Here is an 18,863-nt window from a genome sequence, read left to right as displayed (position 1 = left end):
GTCTGGCAGGCCAAGAAACATATAGGAGCGGCATATTAGCAGGATTGTGAGAATGATGACAGACAACCCACAGATCACCTCCAAAGACCTGCAAGAACATCTTGCTGCAGATGGTGTATCTGTACATCGTTTTACTATTCAGCGTAATTTGCACAACGAACATCTGTATGGGGCGGCATGGTGGCACAGTGGTAGCGCTGCTGCTTCGCAATAAGGAGACCTGGGTTCGCTTCCCAGGTCCTCCCTGCGTGGAGTTTGCGTGTTCTTCCCGTGTCTGCAGGTTAGGTGCATTGGTGATCCTAAATTGATACCTAATGTGTGCTTGGTGTGTGTGTGTGCCCTGCGGTGGGCTGGCGCCCTGCCCAGAGTTTGTTCCTGCCTTGCGCCCTGTGCTGGCTGGGATTGGCTCTAGCAGACCCCTGTGACCCTGTGTTAGGATATAGCGGGTTGGAAAATGACTGACTGACATCTGTATGGCAGGGTGAAGAGAAAGAAGCCCTTTCTGCACTCACGCCACAAACTTGTTGTATGCAAATGCCAGATTAATTTTGGAACAAAGTGCTTTGGACTGATGAGACACATTGAGTTATTTGGTCATAACAAAAAGCGCTTTGCATGGCGGACGAAGAACACGGCATTCCAAGAAAAACACCTGCTACCTACTGTCAAATTTGGTGGAGGTTCCATCATGCTGTGGGGCTGTGTGGCTAGTTCAGGGACTGGGGCCCTTGTTAAAGTCGAGGGTCGGATGAATTCAACCCAATATCAACATATTCTTCAGGATAATGTTCAAGCATCAGTCACAAAGTTGAAGTTACTTATTCAGGGGTTGGATATTCCAACAAGACAATGACCCAAAGCACAGTTTGAAATCTACAAAGGCATTCATGCAGAGGGAGAAGTACAATGTTCTGGAATGTCCGTCACAGTCCCCTGACTTGAATATCATCGAAAATCTATGGGATGATTTGAAGCAAGCTGTCCATGCTCGGCAGCCATCAAATTTAACTGAACTGGAGAGATTTTGTATGGAAGAATGGTCAACAATACCTCCATCCAGAATCCAGACACTCATCAAAGGCTATAGGAGGACAGCGTCTAGAGGCTGTTATATTTGCAAAAGGAGGCTCAACTAAGTGTTGATGTCATATCTCTGTTGAGGTGCCCAAATTTATGCACCTGTCTAATTTTGTTATGATGCATATTGCATATTTTCTGTTAATCCAATAAACTTAATGTCACTGCTGAAATACTACTGTTTCCATAAGGCATGTCAGATATTAAAAGGAAGTTGCTACTTTGAAAGCTCAGCCAATGAGAAACAAAAATCCAAAGAATTAAGAGGGGTTCCCAAACATTTTCATATGACTGTATATTTCCCCAGTCAAACCTAGGCTGTGAGTTCCAAAGAACTGGAGCTACAAGGATAAATAAGAACGTTTTGAAAACAAGTCTCTATAAAAGTGAGAAGGGTGGCTGACCATCTGGTGGAAATTACCAGGTTTATAAGTCAATATCAGGGTTTTGAACATAATTAAATATTACCCTGGATGTCAGAGTAGTCATGATAGTTGTTGGGTGATGTGTTGTAGTAGCACTTATGACATTTTCTAATCAAGTGATGCTACAAGCAGGGAAACCGTTGAAAAGGGAATCGCAGTGTCAGTCGAAATATGAAGAAAGCATCATAAGAAGAACAGAAGTATGGGATTCTGGCAGTATTTTGCAAGTACTATAAATTTGCTTTAAGTGCAGAGTGATACATTTCTTTGTTTTATTTATTTAATTAACACCTAGCTGTGGTTCCAGTTTTGCTGTTAACTGTATTAGTAAAAACATCAGCCAATCCAGGCAGCTACCTTTCTCCCTTCTCTGTTCAAGTCAATGTTACACGGCCATTGGCATTTATACCACTTGATCTGAGGACATTTTTTATCTACAGGACTTAAGGCCACTCATACTGACGATTGCATTAGTGTTTTATCCATATGTAGCCAGATGTTGCATTTAATGTGGATTTGTATTCATTGTCTGTTGCTGGCCTTGGGCTGGGAGAGACATACAAGCAGGAGTTTCATTGTGTTATATACACATGACAATAAACTTGAACAGTAACAGCAGCGGTAGTTGAATGTTCATATTTATATTTGTAGTTAAAATGCAATCTTCAGATTTCTCTTTTCAGCTTTGTTTGAATAGACATTGGTACGTTTTTGGGTTACCAACATGGAACTTGTTATTGGCGGTGTGTACTCAACTGTTCACCATTTTCTGCTTGTTAAACAATTATACCACGTCTTTGGAATTTACTGAAAGCTTAATAACAATAACACATCAAAGTTCCGCTTTCAAGTGTCACATGCCACACATGGAAATATTCATGCAGCTAGCAGAATTCTGAAGCCCTGGTGAAATATCTTTTAATGAGTTCAAATTTTAATATGAACCGTTCTTATCTCAGTTACTGGTTCAGGTGACAGCCGCTACATACACCACAGCCCCTCGTACTCCAAACTAAACATGTGGCTCAAATGATGACAGAAGGATTCCTGGAATTCATCACTGCCTTTAGAAAACCACCCAAATGTGCATATTTCTTCAAAAATATGGAAATGAGTCAAAAGCTGGTGCCCATCTAAACAACTCCAACCACAGTACCACCTGCTTCAGTTGAGTTTATGAGTAGATTAAGAACAGAAAAAAACTTCAAAGCAACTATAAAAATCGTAAGTTTAAAATACAACACTGAAAGAAAACATTCCACTGTGTTACATTAAGAAAGACTAAAGTACATAGGCTTAAGTAACGAGATGAGAGGAGCAGGCCTCATGCTGCTGAAAAATCTATTGGTAAAATAAGTGTGTGAAGTGCACACCTAACTCGTAATGTCTGTTGGTTTAATATCAGCCCTTCTACCCACCAAGACCATTTTTCGTTGTAATATGTAGCTTCAGTCTTAACACTTGACAAAGCTCTGAATGATCTTTCCAGCTTCATTTGTAAGTATGAAGACATTCTCACAGAGGCTGCCTAAATTGTTTCTTGGTACTTCAAGCATTGCTCTCCCAAAGTACTGTTAGCGTGCTTCTTTCTTTACCGGAGAAAATAACACCCTGAATCCCTGCTATAGTATCATTAAAAGAGAGCTTTGATCCATAGCACATCCGAGCTTTATTTAATGTGACAACGCTTCTGCTTCCTGTTTATAAACGAATGCCGAAGAGCTTCCCATCTGATTAAAATTGTGATGTGTTGGAAAAGATCTGAATGGGGTAAATTTACCGACTCCTGCACAGATCTTTGGGACCACTCGGGTTCCGTTGCGACTTGTTTTGTATACTGTGTACAAAACAGCGTGCCTGTCAAGAAGATTCAGTTATTTTTCAGATCAAAGACCCTAAATGCTTGACCTAAAATCATTAGCGTTGCGTTTCATTTTACAGAAAAAACAGACCTGACCTTGAGGTGGTTGTCTCACAATTAAAATGCAACATAAGGCCGCTGTTTCATGACACGTGTCACACAGTCTGCAGGCTATCACTCGCTAGCTGGAAGGGGAATGTCAGTGAAATCAGTAACACAGAGAGCTCATTTCCAAGTGCGCTGAATACATTTAACTGCCAGTCTGAAACACGAAACAGAGAATCTTTCTGCAAGACACTCATTCAGAGTGCTTTGTTCAACCACACTTTGTTTTCAGTCTCTCCCGTTTCAGACCCTTTTCATTTTCTACACACTTTATTGTGTTGTGGATTTGGTTTTAAATGGATTAATTTGCTATTTTTGCCCATCACTAATAATGTTATGTGTTATTGATTGTAGATTAATGGCAGAGTTCAAATATATTAAATATATAAACAGAGTTCCAGTGTATGAACTGTACGTATATAAACAGTGTGACAGATAGGGGGCGCTATCACTCCCTTGAACCCTCGGATCAAACACCAGGTAAAAGTCCAAATATAATTTTTATTCGGACAATAACATGCACAAAGCACCCTCCTCTCCACAATACTATATTTTGTAATATAATAATATTAAAATAATATTTTGTGAATTTCCCCTTGGGATTAATAAAGTATCTATCTATCTATCTATCTCTATCTACTCATAAACAACTAACAATCTTAAATATAATTCGCCAGCCTACTCACTCACTCTTGTCCGTCCGTCCGAAGCCGAATGCACAGTCGCCTTCTGCGCAGCTGCCCGAAAAACCTTACGAGACCGACATCGCGGCAGGCGGCAGATTTACGGCCGCGAAAATTCAAAGAGAAAGGCGACTTCGACCGACATCCAACCCCAACATCGCGGCAGGCAGCGGATTTACGGCCGCAAAAATTCAAAGAGAAAGGCGACTTCGATTAAAGCTCTAGAGGCCTGAAAGGCGATTTCGACTACAGCTCGATGCCTAATTACACATTCATTCAATACACCTATATCAGGTCTGTGGTGCTTATACTTATTACTATTCCACTCGTGCCCGTTTCATCTTACGTTGTCGAAACGGGCTCTTTGTCTAGTATTCAATAAATAATCAGTCCTCCACTCACCCAGACGTGTTGCCACCCTTCCACCAAGCTCAGCTCAGCATCTGGGATCTCCCACAGTTCTTTTATAGTCCTTGACTCAGAAGTGTTTCGCTCTCTGTCCATGTGACTAGGAACACTTCCGGGTCAGATAAAAACTCTTCTTCTTCATCCCGGAAGTACATCATTCCTCCTGTCGCTGTGACTAAGACGTACTTCCGGGTTATAGGGCACGTAAGAGTCTCTGGGCCTCCCTGCAGCGTCCTCTGTTGGCCCCCCAAGGTATCCAGCAGGGCTGTAAAGGAAAACTCCACTGTCCATGATTCCCTACTGGTATTCAGGGCACCTCCATGCTGCAGGGAAAGCTCCACCTGGCGGCCTGAGAGTATTGACCGGGAATGAACGGCCGGCCATATATCACAACAGTCATTATCCAACCCGCAGGGTCACGGGGGTCTGCTGGAGCCAGTACCAGCCAGCACAGGGCGCAAGGCAGGAACAAATCCCACCGCAGGGCGCACACACACACCAAGCACACACTAGGGACAATTTAGGATCGCCAATGTACCTAACCTGCATGTCTTTGGACTGTGGGAGAAAAACGGAGCACCCGGAGGAAACCCACGCAGACACGGGGAGAGCATGCAAACTCCACGCAGGGGAAGCAAACCCAGGTCTCCTTACTGTGAGGCAGCAGCGCTACCACTGCGCCACCGTGCCGCCCTGTATATAAACAGTTTATATAAATTAAATAGAACCACACCCTTTTGGATTATACCCATCAATGTGTCAACAGTAAGGAGTGTTTGTCATTTTCACTATAAATATTGTCATATCATTTATTGCCATGTTGCACCTTTTCAGGCCATCACATTCTTATTTTACTGTAGTATTGCTTCCTCAGCACATAGAATTGACAAAGGGGCTTCTCTAGTGTATCCCAGTATAACTGTTAAATATCACATTTTTGCATTATCCGTTTTATCATCGTGGTGAAAGCTTATTTCTTACAGTATAGACAACACCTTTGACGGCAAACCTCTCTGCGTCATATTACCAGGCTGATAAGTCGGTACAGAGTCTGACTTTTTTTAATAAAACAACCTACCCTCAGAAACTTCTACAAAAATTAGGCAATACATTTTCAGTGAAATCTAAGAATAAAGTCTGTTCAGGCTAGAATTCAGGAAATAATTCAAAAATATAACAAAAACATGTAAACTTAGATTCCTTTATGTTGAGAAGTGTAGATAAGAATTAAATGTTCTGATTTCACACAGTTACTCATTTTTGATGGGATAATATGGGTGCATGGCAGGCAATTTTCAGACTTCGTTATGGGGCCCCTTTGTCTGTACAGTCCAGCATAGACTTGATATTATAATGTTGAGGGGAGCCACATTTTCTAGCAGTCCAAATTCTGAAAGCCTCTGGGTTTAGCCTATGTGGTGGTCTAACTGTTTCTCCTCCCAGGCCCCTTTGTATCTCGCCATATCTCTGAGACAACAATATGTCCTTTATAACAAGAAGAAATGTTAGAACCTGGGTGTGTCTGATTCCAGCTTCACAGGAACAACTGGGTGTGAACTCGAAAGGATTTGTCTGTGGGCTGTCTGTCTCACCCTTGGTGTTTGCAGATGCATGAACACATTTGTCATCTAGATGCTTGAGGTGATAAGTAACTTGGATATTTGTGTCTGTCCAGAAATGTTTGGGATGTAGTTGCTACATAGTTGGTGCAGTTGTTTCCCAACCTACTTTTCAAGTATTGCCAGGTTTGTGACAGAAAATGCATTAAGGTTATTTTCAGTCAACAGTTTTGGGTGTGTTGCATTTCTAACTATATTATTAGGTTTCTAAATGTCTTTGCAAGACCTTTAAAGATACAGTATTTCAATTGTTTCCACATTATTAACGGCTTAAGCTAAGTGAGTAAGGCTTTCCAAATTATGCTGAATATTTTAATACTAAGGCAATCAATTTTTAGTCCATTCTTTTGCTTTCTTAGAATTTCCAAAGCAATTTTGGATCGCAGGCAGATGGAGATAACTGCTCCTGTCAACAGTGCTTTAAGAACTGGAACTATTCTTGGATTATATTGTACAGGGTAGTGTTCAAAAGTAATGAGCCTCATTTTGTTCTGACGCGAACGTACCTCGCCGCGCGCCCCACTTGCCAGCGACGGTGGGTGTTGGCTTCACAACGCAACGGAGCTCCTACCGCTCCGAGCTTTCGGAGCGGTAGGATCGGCCTTGACGGGAACCCCTGTGCGGTAATGCGTTACATGGCGGAATGGAAAGTTCGTTAGAGCAACGGTACGCGTTGAAGACGAAGACCATGCTCATTGCCTTCTTTGGAGTGAAGGGGATCATCCACTACGAGTTTGTCCCGCAAGGACAGACCGTGAATGCTGCTTACTACTTGGAAGTCCTGAAAAGGCTGAAAAGAAGCGTTGCGCGCAAGCGAAGGGACATCAAGGACAGCTGGAAGTTTCACCACGATAACGCACCCAGCCACACCGCCTTCCATCGTGAGCGCCTACCTGGCCCGGGTGAACGTTCCGGTGGTCCCCCAGCCTCCCTACAGTCCGGACGTGTCGCCTTCTGACTTCTTCTTGTTTCCGCACTTAAAATCAGCGCTGAAAGGAAAACGCTTCGACTCGATCAAGGACATCCAAGCAAATGTCAAGGCAGCCCTTGCAGCCATCCCGGAACAGGCCTATGTGGACGCCTTCGAGTCATGGAAAAGCCGCCTACAAAAGTGTATTGATGCAGGAGGTGCCTATTTTGAAGACTATTAATTAGTTGTACCGATTTGCTCAATAAATTTGTCTTTTTGAACAAAGGCTCATTACTTTTGAATCCTACCCTGTATGCCAGGCCTTGGTAGTGTGCACACGAGCACAGCAATTGTGAGATTTCAGATATTCTCCATTCCTCCATCATCATTTATTGTTGTCTCCATCTACACTTTTGCAAACATATACATTCATAAAAATCCTCAAACTTGATTAATCCAATTTAGGTTTATGGAGGGTTTCTGCAGCACTTCACCCTAGTCAGGAAACAGGCCTGCACAGTCAAGGCACACCAGACCATCCCTAAACACACACTTGTTCACCTCCATTCACTCAACCTGGAGCCAGTTTAGAATAGCCAGTTAACCTAATTTGAAAAAATAAACACTTGAATGTTACCAATAAAGTCAAGTCAATGTTGAAATGCAAAAGTCTATTATCTTTTAGCAGGCTTGCCAGCTGTGTCAACTTCTGTTTCCCCCTAACATTCAAATAGGCATTTCCATAAATATTTAGAGGCTTAAATATCTGATTTGCTATTCCTTTTTTGTTGCGTGGCAGTATAGGCCTTTGTTGTTCTACATTTTTGAAATATCATATTAATGTGGAAGTCTGAGACAAGTTGGAACATTTCAGTATCTTCGAGTTAATATAACTCAGTATTCTGAAACACACTTAATCCAACTCAGGGTTGTGGTGGGGTCAGAGCCTGTTCCAGCAGCATTTATAACAAGGTAGGAAACAGCTCTGAACAGGATATCTATTGCAAACCCCAGTCACACTCACACCCACACAGGACCAATTTGGATGCACCGGTCATCCTAAGCAATATGATTTTAGGGATGTGAGTACCTAGAGGAGATGTCGTAAAGAGATGGAGAGAACCTGCTGCCTGCAGATTGACCATAACCAAGAACAGGAATAGAACCCTGTTGCCTCTTTTAATGAATACACAAAGGTAATTGTTAGTAGAGCAGGGTTTTTGGTGGCTGATTATCCAAAAGGAGATTAATTTGACAGAGGTTTAGGAAAAAAAACATCATTTAAAGAAGTCAGAAAGCTGATAAAGGTGCAAAAAAGAACTCGGAGTACAAAAGTGGGGGGCAAAAAATCTTGAAGACCTGTAAATTAGGCATATGATCCAAAACAGAAAAATCAGTAGTGTCCAGTACATAAGTATTCTCTACATTAAAGCTGGAATTCTGGCAATAAGATGTTATAGGCCATTGTGAAATGAAGTGGAAAATCATATCTTGTTGAAAAAATGTCATCCTTTCTCAGATATGATGCAATTAGAACAGAAATGTGAACAATAAAATGCGAAATCATTATCCCTCTAGCATTTTTCAGTGCTAACAGCAGAACTTAAGTTTCACTCACACTATTTTCTCTTTAATAATAATTCATTACATTTATATAGCGCTTTTCTCAGTACTCAAAGCACTATCCACACAAGGAGGAACTGGGAAGCGAACCCACAATCTTCCACAGTCTCCTTACTGCAAAGCAGCAGCGCTACCACTGCGCCACCTGTGAAGACTTGAGATATCATGCCCACCGACTGACACACAGAGGCCAGCATCACTGCAGAAATTGTCAGATGGTGCTAACAGATGCATAATACATCAAAATCCATTGAAGGCTTAATGTTGAAAATTTGACTGCATCTCAGTACATTTCTTGTGACGGGATGCATCAGTATGCACCTGCAAACGGAATAAGAACAAGGTTATTCCCATGCTAAAATAAAATTGGAAACGAAGGTTATAGACACAATGTTTTGACTATGTAGCCTTCATGAGGTATGTGGTTACACACTTTGGATATATACTACATGTAGCTATCTTAGGGCACAAAATCTACTGCTGCTATCTTGCTCAAAGTTTCTAGCATTTTACACGGCTAATAACACTGGCCATTTAGATTGAGTAATTATTTTTCTAAATTATCATGTCTAGATTGATAGACTGAACTTTATTTTCCCCTTGAAGGAAATTTGGCTTTTAACAACATATATATATTTCTTTTCTTACAAATACATGGGTGTACATATATTATAAATATATATAATCTGTGATGGGTTGGCGCCCTGCCCGGGATTGTTTCCTGCCTTGCGCCCTGTGTTGGCTGGGATTGGCTCCAGCAGACCCCCGTGACCCTGTAGGTAGGATATAGTGGGTTGGATAATGGATGGATGGATATATATATATTTATATAATTATAATATATATATATATATATATATATATATATATATATATATATATATATATATATATATATATATATATATATATATATATATATATATATATATACAGGTGCTGGCCATAAAATTAGAATATCATGACAAAATTGATTTATTTCAGTAATTCCATTCAAAAAGTGAAACTTGTATATTAGATTCATTCATTACACACAGACTGATGTATTTCAAATGTTTATTTCTTTTAATGTTGATGATTATAACTGACAACTAATGAAAGTCCCAAATTCAGTATCTCGGAAAATTAGAATATCAATTAAGACCAATGCAAAAAAAGGATTTTTAGAAATGTTGGCCAACTGAAAGGTATGAACATGAAAAGTATGAGCATGTACAGCACTCAATATTTAGTTGGGGCTCCTTTGGCCTGGATTACTGCAGCAATGCGGCGTGGCATGGAGTCGATCAGTCTGTGGCACTGCTCATGTGTTATGAGAATCCATGTTGCTCTGATAGTGGCCTTCAGCTCTTCTGAATTGTTGGCTCTGGCGTATTGCATCTTCCTCTTCACAATACCCCATAGATTTTCTATGGGGTTAAGGTCAGGAGAGTTTGCTGGCCAATCAAGAACAGGGATACCATGGTCCTTAAACCAGGTACTGAGTCTGTGGCACTGCTCAGGTGTTATGAGAATCCATGTTGCTCTGATAGTGGCCTTCAGCTCTTCTGAATTGTTGGCTCTGGCGTATTGCATCTTCCTCTTCACAATACCCCATAGATTTTCTATGGGGTTAAGGTCAGGAGAGTTTGCTGGCCAATCAAGAACAGGGATACCATGGTCCTTAAACCAGGTACTGGTAGCTTTGGCACTGTGTGCAGGTGCCAGGTCCTGTTGGAAAATGAAATCTGCATCTCCATAAAGTTCGTCAGCAGCAGGAAGCATGAAGTGCTCTAAAACCTCCTGGTAGATGGCTGCGTTGACCTTGGACCTCAGAAAACACAATGGACCTACACTAGCAGATGACATGGCACCCCAAACCATCACTGACCGTGGAAACTTTACACTGGACCTCAAGCAACGTGGATTCTGTGTCTCTCCTCTCTTCCTCCAGACTCTGGGACCTTCATTTCCAAAGGAAATGCAAAATTTACTTTCACCAGAGAACATAAATTTGGACCACTCAGCAGCAGTCCAAAGGCGAGACGCTTCTGACGCTGTCTCTTGTTCAAGAGTGGCTTGACACAAGGAATGCGACAGCTGAAACCCATGTCTTTCATACGTCTGTGCGTGGTGGTTCTTGAAGCACTGACTCCAGCTGCAGTCCACTCTTTGTGAATCTCCCCCACATTTTTGAATGGGTTTTGTTTCACAATCCTCTCCAGGGTGCGGTTATCCCTATTGCTTGTACACTTTTTTCTACCACATCTTGTCCTTCCCTTCGCCTCTCTATTAATGTGCTTGGACACAGAGCTCTGTGAACAGCCAGCCTCTTTAGCAATGACCTTTTGTGTCTTGCCCTCCTTGCGCAAGGTGTCAATGGTCGTCTTTTGGACAACTGTCAAGTCAGCAGTCTTCCCCATGATTGTGTAGCCTACAGAACTCGACTGAGAGACCATTTAAAGGCTTTTGCAGGTGTTTGGAGTTAATTAGTTGATTAGAGTGAGGCACCAGGTGTCTTCAATATTCAACCTTTTCACAATATTCTAATTTTCTGAGATACTGAATTTGGGACTTTCATTAGTTGTCAGTTATAATCATCAACATTAAAAGAAATAAACATTTGAAATACATTAGTCTGTGTGTAATGAATGAATCTAATATATGAGTTTCACTTTTTGAATGGAATTACTGAAATAAATCAACTTTGTCATGATATTCTAACTTTTTGACCAGCACCTGTATTATATATATATTATAAATAAAATGTGTATATATACAGTAGACCCCCGCGAAGTCGCGGTTCAGGGTTCGCAGATTTTTTCTTAGAACCTAACTATTAATTGTTAGCAGAAAGCGCAAATATCCTCCGCAATTTTTTATGGCTTTTTTCGGAGCAATACTGTGCTGTAGAGAGAACAGGAAGCAACTGCTGAGGGAAACACGGTTTGGGATGGTGAAAGTAGCCAATCTGAGAGCGTTATTCATTTCTCCTTGCTGATGATTGACTGCTTCTTTGTGACGCGTCTTCAGCTGAGTGTCCTCGTGTTTTCCATTTTGTTATTGTTTTGTTATTTTTAAACGCACACGATGTCGTTAAATCACTCTGCACCTTCTAAGGCTTCTGGAACTGAACCTAAGCACCAGAAAAAGTTTAAAACACTCCAGGAGAAGGTTGATTTGCTCCGGGAACTAAAAAGTTATGCTGCAGTAGCGCGCCACTATGGCATTAATGAAAGCACCGTATACTACATAAAGAAGAACGAAGCAGCGATCTGGAGTACCATATCTGTAAGTTTCTGTGATAGTGCCAAAAAGGAAAAGACCATATGGAATAAAAATATCGTCAGGGTAGAACCTGCCTTGGCACTGTGGATCACCGACTGCAGGAAGACGGTAACATCATCCGTGAGAAAGCACGGAAATTGTATCAGCAGTTCGCTACAGGAGACAATGTAGCAACTTCCCATCACAATGTTCCTGAAACCTATAAAGAAAAGCCAGCACGAAACCCCACCAGAAGAAGACCCGTACAAAGATACGACTCCTCCTGAAGCGACTGAAGAAGAGACGCCACCCGAGGAGTTTTAAATCTGCTAAAGTTTTAAAGCTACTTCATCAATATCATTCATCATTGGTGAGTACCCGTACATTTTATTGCATTCTGAAGTTATTATTGTATTTATACTCATAAAAAAGAAAATGACAGCGCATGCCAAAGAAAACGCGCTTGCATGAATTGCAGTACGTGTAGCGGTAACATCGGTATTTTACATTCTAGTACCACGGGAGACATAGCAGTACAGCAGACGGGTTTACCTTTACATTCTGTTTTTAGGTAATGTATTAATGTAATTTTTTAGGTAATAATGTATTAAGCTGAGTTTGCAACGAAATTAAAGTGCTTTGGGGGCATACTGTATTTAGGGTTGAAACTATAAAAATAGGCATTTAAAAGGCATTTTTTTAACCACATCCAAAAGTCGCGGTTTTTCACAATTCGCTGATGCTCTAGGAACTTAACCCCCACGAATTTTGGGGGTGTACTGTATACACCCATGTATTTGTAAGAAAAGAAATAAAAGGGTTTGATTTTAATCAATTCAAAAAATGGGATATCTTGGTAAGTTCCATAAAAATCAGCATGCTCATTTCAAAATGTATTATGGAATGCGACACACAAGAAAGTTGACCATTTCTTCAGCATATTAGCAAGCCTTGCGTAAGATGGAGGACTCCATTTAAAGTGGTTTGCCCAGAAAGGTGAACTTACAAACAAACAGAAGGAAGGGAAGACAGTGCAAGCAACTCTCCTACTGTACATCACAGGACTTAAACACTAACTGAAATAAATGTTATTGTGCGTAATACATTAATGCAATATGTTTTGGGCTGTTTTAAAATGAACAAATAATACAAATAAGGTGGTGGGTAAAACAGTCTTACTTCACAAGAACTGAAAGACACAACTAATGTATTGTTTTAAAGTCAGTTTATTTGTAGTATGTGTGTGAACAAGTGGGGAAAAAGAAAATGTGTGTATTAATATTTTGTGTTTTATCCCTCAAACCGGAAGCTTGTTAAAATTATTTAAAAGTACAGTATAAATTTAAAATGGCACCTTCAACGCAGGCATTGTAATAAAATGTTTTTGGCAGCAACCCTAACATCATAAATCACCAAACAGCTCCCTCAGATTGAGTTAGTCATTTCTAATTAAAAGAAAATCTGTCAAGCAGGTGCTCAAGCCTGGTTTTCAAATTCATTTCCATTTAGCTCCTTTAGTACTGCAACTCTTAAAACAGCCAGTGTCATTCAGAGGGGGTTAATTCGGGTGCCCACCCGCATCTGTAATTGACAATTAAATTTTAGGCCCAAAGTGAGTAATGGGGAGAGACTTGTAGTTAGGTAATTCCAGATGGCATTCATGCACACAAGTTCTGGTGCAGGTTTTGCTTGTTTGATCGCCCTGCACCCACCCCAGATGTTTTATGATGTTGTTATGCTCCATCATATTAAAACAAACGTTATTTTATAATATCCTGCTGTACAATATAAAAATGGAACAAGGGCAATTTTGTTTAAGTCTAGTCTGTTGATCATTAAAAGAAAATGTCTAAATAGCAAAGCATGCCAATAAAAAAAAAAAAACAACACTATAGCCAAACCATCAAATATAATTTAATATAAACAGCATTATGACATTTCAAAAGAGTGAGCAGACACCGTAAGCAAGTATTTTTGATTGACCTTTCATAATTAGTTTTTGATTTAATTTAGAGCCTTCGCTCAGGGTGGCTGCCTCTCTTGTCTGCTTGTCTTTTGTTCCCAGTGCTCTCCAACATCCCAAGCCATCTGTAGACCTGCTCACATCATGCATTACCTTGGGGTGACCGGTGCATTCTGACAGTGAAATGTCTGAATAGAAATGCTACACTACACTAAAGGAGCAGCTTGGATTGTGTTTGTGTTATATAAAGCTCGTATCAAGCCTTACATGTCTGGCACCAAGACATGGGTCAAAATGAAACGTTTTTAAAGTGTGTTTGTTTTAAATGTTGCTTTTTTGAGAGATTTAAATGCAGCATCTCATAAGCTAAATTTCCATTTTATGATTTGAAATTTTGAAATTTAAAATGTCCTGGATGCATTTTGCTTTGTATTACAGGTTAAAGCTGACCAATGAGGAAATAAAGAGAGCAATTTTAACAATGGATGAGCAGGAGGATCTTCCCAAAGATATGCTTGAGCAGGTTTGTACACTAATAAATAATACCTAATATTTGCAAGTTTGTGCATATTTTTAAAAGTTAAAATGTAATGAGGAAGCCATTCTGTAAATAAGACTTAGAGCACACCAGATTTACAAGAAAATAAAACATCTGAATACTCCTACTATATAGCAAATCAAAAATGTCTGACTTCTGAATCTTTCTTAAGGATGAAACAAACAAAAGCATGATTGTGTCTCCATGGATTACACTGTTTTGATTCTCTGGCTTCCTGTGTAAATAAGGTATATTGGGAATGGCAATGGGTAGTTTTTCCCAAGAGTTATTTTCCATTTTTAAAGAAAACATGGCTTAGATTAGCAGCAAGTTGGGACAGTGGTCGGCCCTTCTGCATCAAAGTTTTCTGGAACAAAGTTCAATTCTCGGCCTGGTTGAGGTCTACGCAGAATTTCCATATTCCCCTTGTTTTCTTCTGCATCTCAAAAATGTGAATTGTTTGTCATGCCATTTGACTGAGAGTGAGCATGTGTGAGATAGAGATGGGCTGGTGTGTGATCTGGGTTTAGTTTACCTTTCATTTCCAATACTATAAGGCTGGTCTTCAGGTGCCTTTGACTCAGAGTGACTGATGGATATTGGGATACTGTTATACTGTACTTGCATTGTGCGAAACAGCCCAAATCTTTACATGTTACATTAATTATGCAGGGCTCTTTTTGTTGGTTTTTTTTTCTCCTTCCCAGGTAGTTCTGGATGTCACATTTCCTAATTGAACATTTTAAAAAAAATTCTCTATTAATACTCCCATAGCCATTTTGTTTGTTAGTTATGTTTGTTGCCGCATTGATGCGCTCAATTAATGTTTGAAACTGCAAGTCATCATTGTTTTAGGGGTCACTATTTCGAGTATCACATCTAAATTTGTGCTGAACAAGTGAATTCTTCCTCAGTAAAATGCTCTTACGTTTGTAGGAATTCTTAGCTATTCTTAGCTTGGACTCTGACGTTAGTTTAATACAGGGGTCCTCAGTCATGGTCCTGGAGGGCTGCAGGTTTTTGCTTCAACCCAATTGCTTAATAAGAAGCCTTTATTGCTCAAGTAACACTCCTGCTTCACTTTAGTGGTCTCGCTCGTTAAGATTTTGAACCCTTATTGCTTATTTTAGTCTTAAACAGCTGTAGTCTTGGTTTTTAAATTGCTCCTAATTAGCAATAACATGCAGTGACAAAAGAGAGCAGCTTTTCTCCACTTAGCTTGTTACCATTTCCACCTCTGTGTGTATTTATCATGCACTATTGGGTTTAATTAAATACTTGGAAGGAAAGTGAAGAGAAAAAAGTAAAGGACTGAGAACTACTCGTCCATTTTAGCCTTCAAATCCTTTGGATGATATCCTTAGAAAGGGGAAGAAAATCGAGAATATGAGAATGACCTGACATGGCAGAGTTAAAGTACTAACAAGCCATAAAATTAAATTATTGGCAAGAATTGCTTTTTAATTAAGCAACCGGGTTCGAACAAAAACCTGCAGCCACTGCGGCCCTCCAGGTCTGTGACTGATGACCCCTGGTTTAATAAGTCTGTCCACTTTCAAGTAAGCTTTCTTTAATGGTGTCTTCCCACTTAACCTTTACTCTGCCTCTGCTATGAAATTTATAGACACCTTCATTTAAAGGATTGATTTAAAAACCGTTAGTTTGCTCATTTACAGAAATCCCAATTATTTTGTTTCAGTCTCGTATATACCTGGTGATTAGTACTGAGCAATACGATTCAAATAAATTGAATTTTTAACGAAGCCCAGTGCTTTGATTTACAAAAAAAATAGTAAAATTGTTTGAGTTTTGCTTTCAGTGAAATGCGTGCCATTCACAACAAGAAGAACAGTGTTTAGCTCCTGTCTGAAAGCAGTTTCGTTCATTAATTCTGCATATATGAAGGGGGGTAACAATAGGCAGGGGTTTGGATGCAGTGGCTTTTTGTTTGAAGAAAACACAGTAAGGTTCACAGTGGTGTATTTTGGTGTGTTTTCATTTGGAAAATATGCAGCAATATTGTGAACACATGGCATAAATAGAATTGATGTTACTGATGTGGTACAAATGGCCTGTGTTACACAGCTGCAGAAAGAAAACACGGGTAAACATGGCTTTGGGAAGCAGTGTTCGTTGTTTTCCACCACAAAAAAACTTTAAAACCCCAAGGAACTCTTTAATAATAATAATAATGCATTTTCTTTATATAGCGCCTTTCCCATGTTCAACTCGCTTAATGTAAGCTTTGCAATTACAAAATCGGCTGAGAAATAACCTTTCCTGAAACTGTGCGAATTGAATCTTTTTTGTTTCCGGAATTTCGGACGACTTTGTGCAGCAATACACTGTTATAACCACCATTCCTAAACAAAAACCCATATCAGAAAACTGAAATGTTGAAAGAGATTACCTATTACTGCGTATCTTTCATGTCTCACTGTACCTAAGTGACTTGGGGTTTCTGTCATACAGGCTGAAAGAGCAATAATCTATATATATAAAATCCCTATGTGCGTCCAGGTGTCCGTGTGTGGGTGTCTTCTGATGAAGTGCGCATGCGCGGGGCACGGTGCGACTCGCGATATTACTGTCAGAGAAAGTTAGAGGCGTTTTACGGAAATACAAACCAGTATTACTGCGAGAGGAAATTAAAGGTTCACAATACAGTGACGCATATTACAGCCACATACAAGCCAGTATTACTGTCAGAAGAGGATATTAAAGGCATATTACCGACGCGCACGCCTGTATTACCGCCAGAGAAAATTAAACGTATATTATGGACGTACAAGACGGTATCCTTTAATAAGGGTGCGCACAGGCATCCTTCAATAAGGGCGCACACAAAAAGGCGAGCCTCAAAAGGCCGACCTCAATTGGGCGTAGCGAATAAAGGCGCGCGTAAATAAAGATCTGCACCTTTGTTGCTCTTCACATATTCCAGAGCCATCTGAACTAAATTATTTACGAACGCCTTTATTCGCCACGCTCAATTGAGGTCGCACTTTTGAAGCTCACCTTTTTGTGTGCGCCCTTATTGAATAGAGCCGTACAAGACAGTATTACTGTCACAGAAAATTAGACACACAATACACGGCGGCAGCCCACGAAGAACGGTCAGCTCAGCAAGTAAACATCAACAAAAGAAAGGCTGAAAGAAAGAAAAATACGACCAACAAAAAGAATGAGGTCAAAGTCCCTTGCCATTTAATATAGACTGCTCCTACTAATGTTTATGCACTACTGTTCTAGCACCCGTTATTGTAACGGGCTAAATGACTAGTAATAATAATAATTCATTACATTTATATAGCGCTTTTCTCAATACTCAAAGCGCTATCCACACAGGGAGGAACCGGGAAGCAAACCCACAATCTTCCACAGTCTCCATACTGCAAAGCAGCAGCACTACCACTGCGCCACCTGTGAGGCAACAAGAAAGAAAGTTAGAATTCATTCACAAATGACAGCTACAGTGTTAGTAACAAGGCCCTAACTTAGCATCATTTTTGTTGTTGTGATATTAAATATAAGAACCAATTAATGCAGTTTATATTTGTTCTTTTTTGTGAGCAATGCAGGCACCAGGCTGTAAAGTATGCAGTATGAAAATGTAAATTACTATTCACTTGATGAAGTCTTTCTTGTGTGGGTGCCACTTTGAACACTGTATTTCTTTGCTGAAATTGAGTGGAAATTCCCTTTTGCTGCCATAACGTGTATTTTTCATCCCCTATCATTAGCTTGAGATCTAAAAAGGTTTTTCCTGCATGCCAGCTTCTGTAAAGTACCCCATACCAAGAGCAATTTAAAACCAAGTTAATCACTTACTTACAATATTCTTCATAAATTCACCTCATGCTGCTTGTTTATCAGTGTAGTCAGCAGGACAAGAAATCCAGATGACTCCTGCCCCAGTGCTACTGTACAGTGTTAATCTGCTAGCCCTGCACATCTGCATTTTGTTAGGGGCTCTCGAGCGCCTCATTAAGACTTTGAGCAATATTGTAACGCGGCAGGTGACCTTTCATGTCTGTCTTTGAGGATTTCCAAAATAAAGCTTGTATACTTGCAACATTCCAAATCTTGTTTACCAGTATATAAAAATGTCCTACACACTACAATTTGCAAGTCTTTAAATGCTCTTTTCTTCTTTATATTTCTTCATGCTATGGAGTTTGCCTAATTTGCTTGTCGGTATTTTGCCTGATTGCAGGCCATGTAAATGAGGTATGCATGGTTTTGAAAAGTGGGACATTTTCTTTTTCACTCAACACAAAACATCTTTTTTTTTCTTAAATTAGTCTACCTAAACCTAAAAAGTGTTTGGAGTGGGGAGGAAGTGTTAAAAGCTTTGGCATTCACAGACAGGGTCTTGGAGCCATTCATCTGATGAAGTGGGTTT

The 18,863-nt window shown here is 40.1% G+C and overlaps 1 protein-coding gene across 4 annotated transcripts in view; it reads left to right on the top strand.

Moving 5' to 3' along the window:
- The window catches only part of daam1a (dishevelled associated activator of morphogenesis 1a), a 354,302-nt gene that overhangs the window by 295,098 nt on the left and 40,341 nt on the right, over nt 1-18,863 (top strand). For all 4 annotated transcript variants that reach the window (XM_051919792.1, XM_028821962.2, XM_028821963.2 and 1 more), the window contains one exon: nt 14,359-14,443. In XM_051919792.1, coding sequence (XP_051775752.1) covers nt 14,359-14,443 — 85 coding nt within the window. The remainder of the gene's footprint in view (nt 1-14,358; nt 14,444-18,863) is intronic.

This window comes from Erpetoichthys calabaricus, chromosome 16 (genome assembly GCF_900747795.2).
Source record: "Erpetoichthys calabaricus chromosome 16, fErpCal1.3, whole genome shotgun sequence".
NCBI classification, from domain to species: Eukaryota; Metazoa; Chordata; class Cladistia; order Polypteriformes; family Polypteridae; genus Erpetoichthys; species Erpetoichthys calabaricus.
Note: the sequence above shows the minus strand (reverse complement) of the source record. Positions and strands in the feature narration are given on the sequence as shown.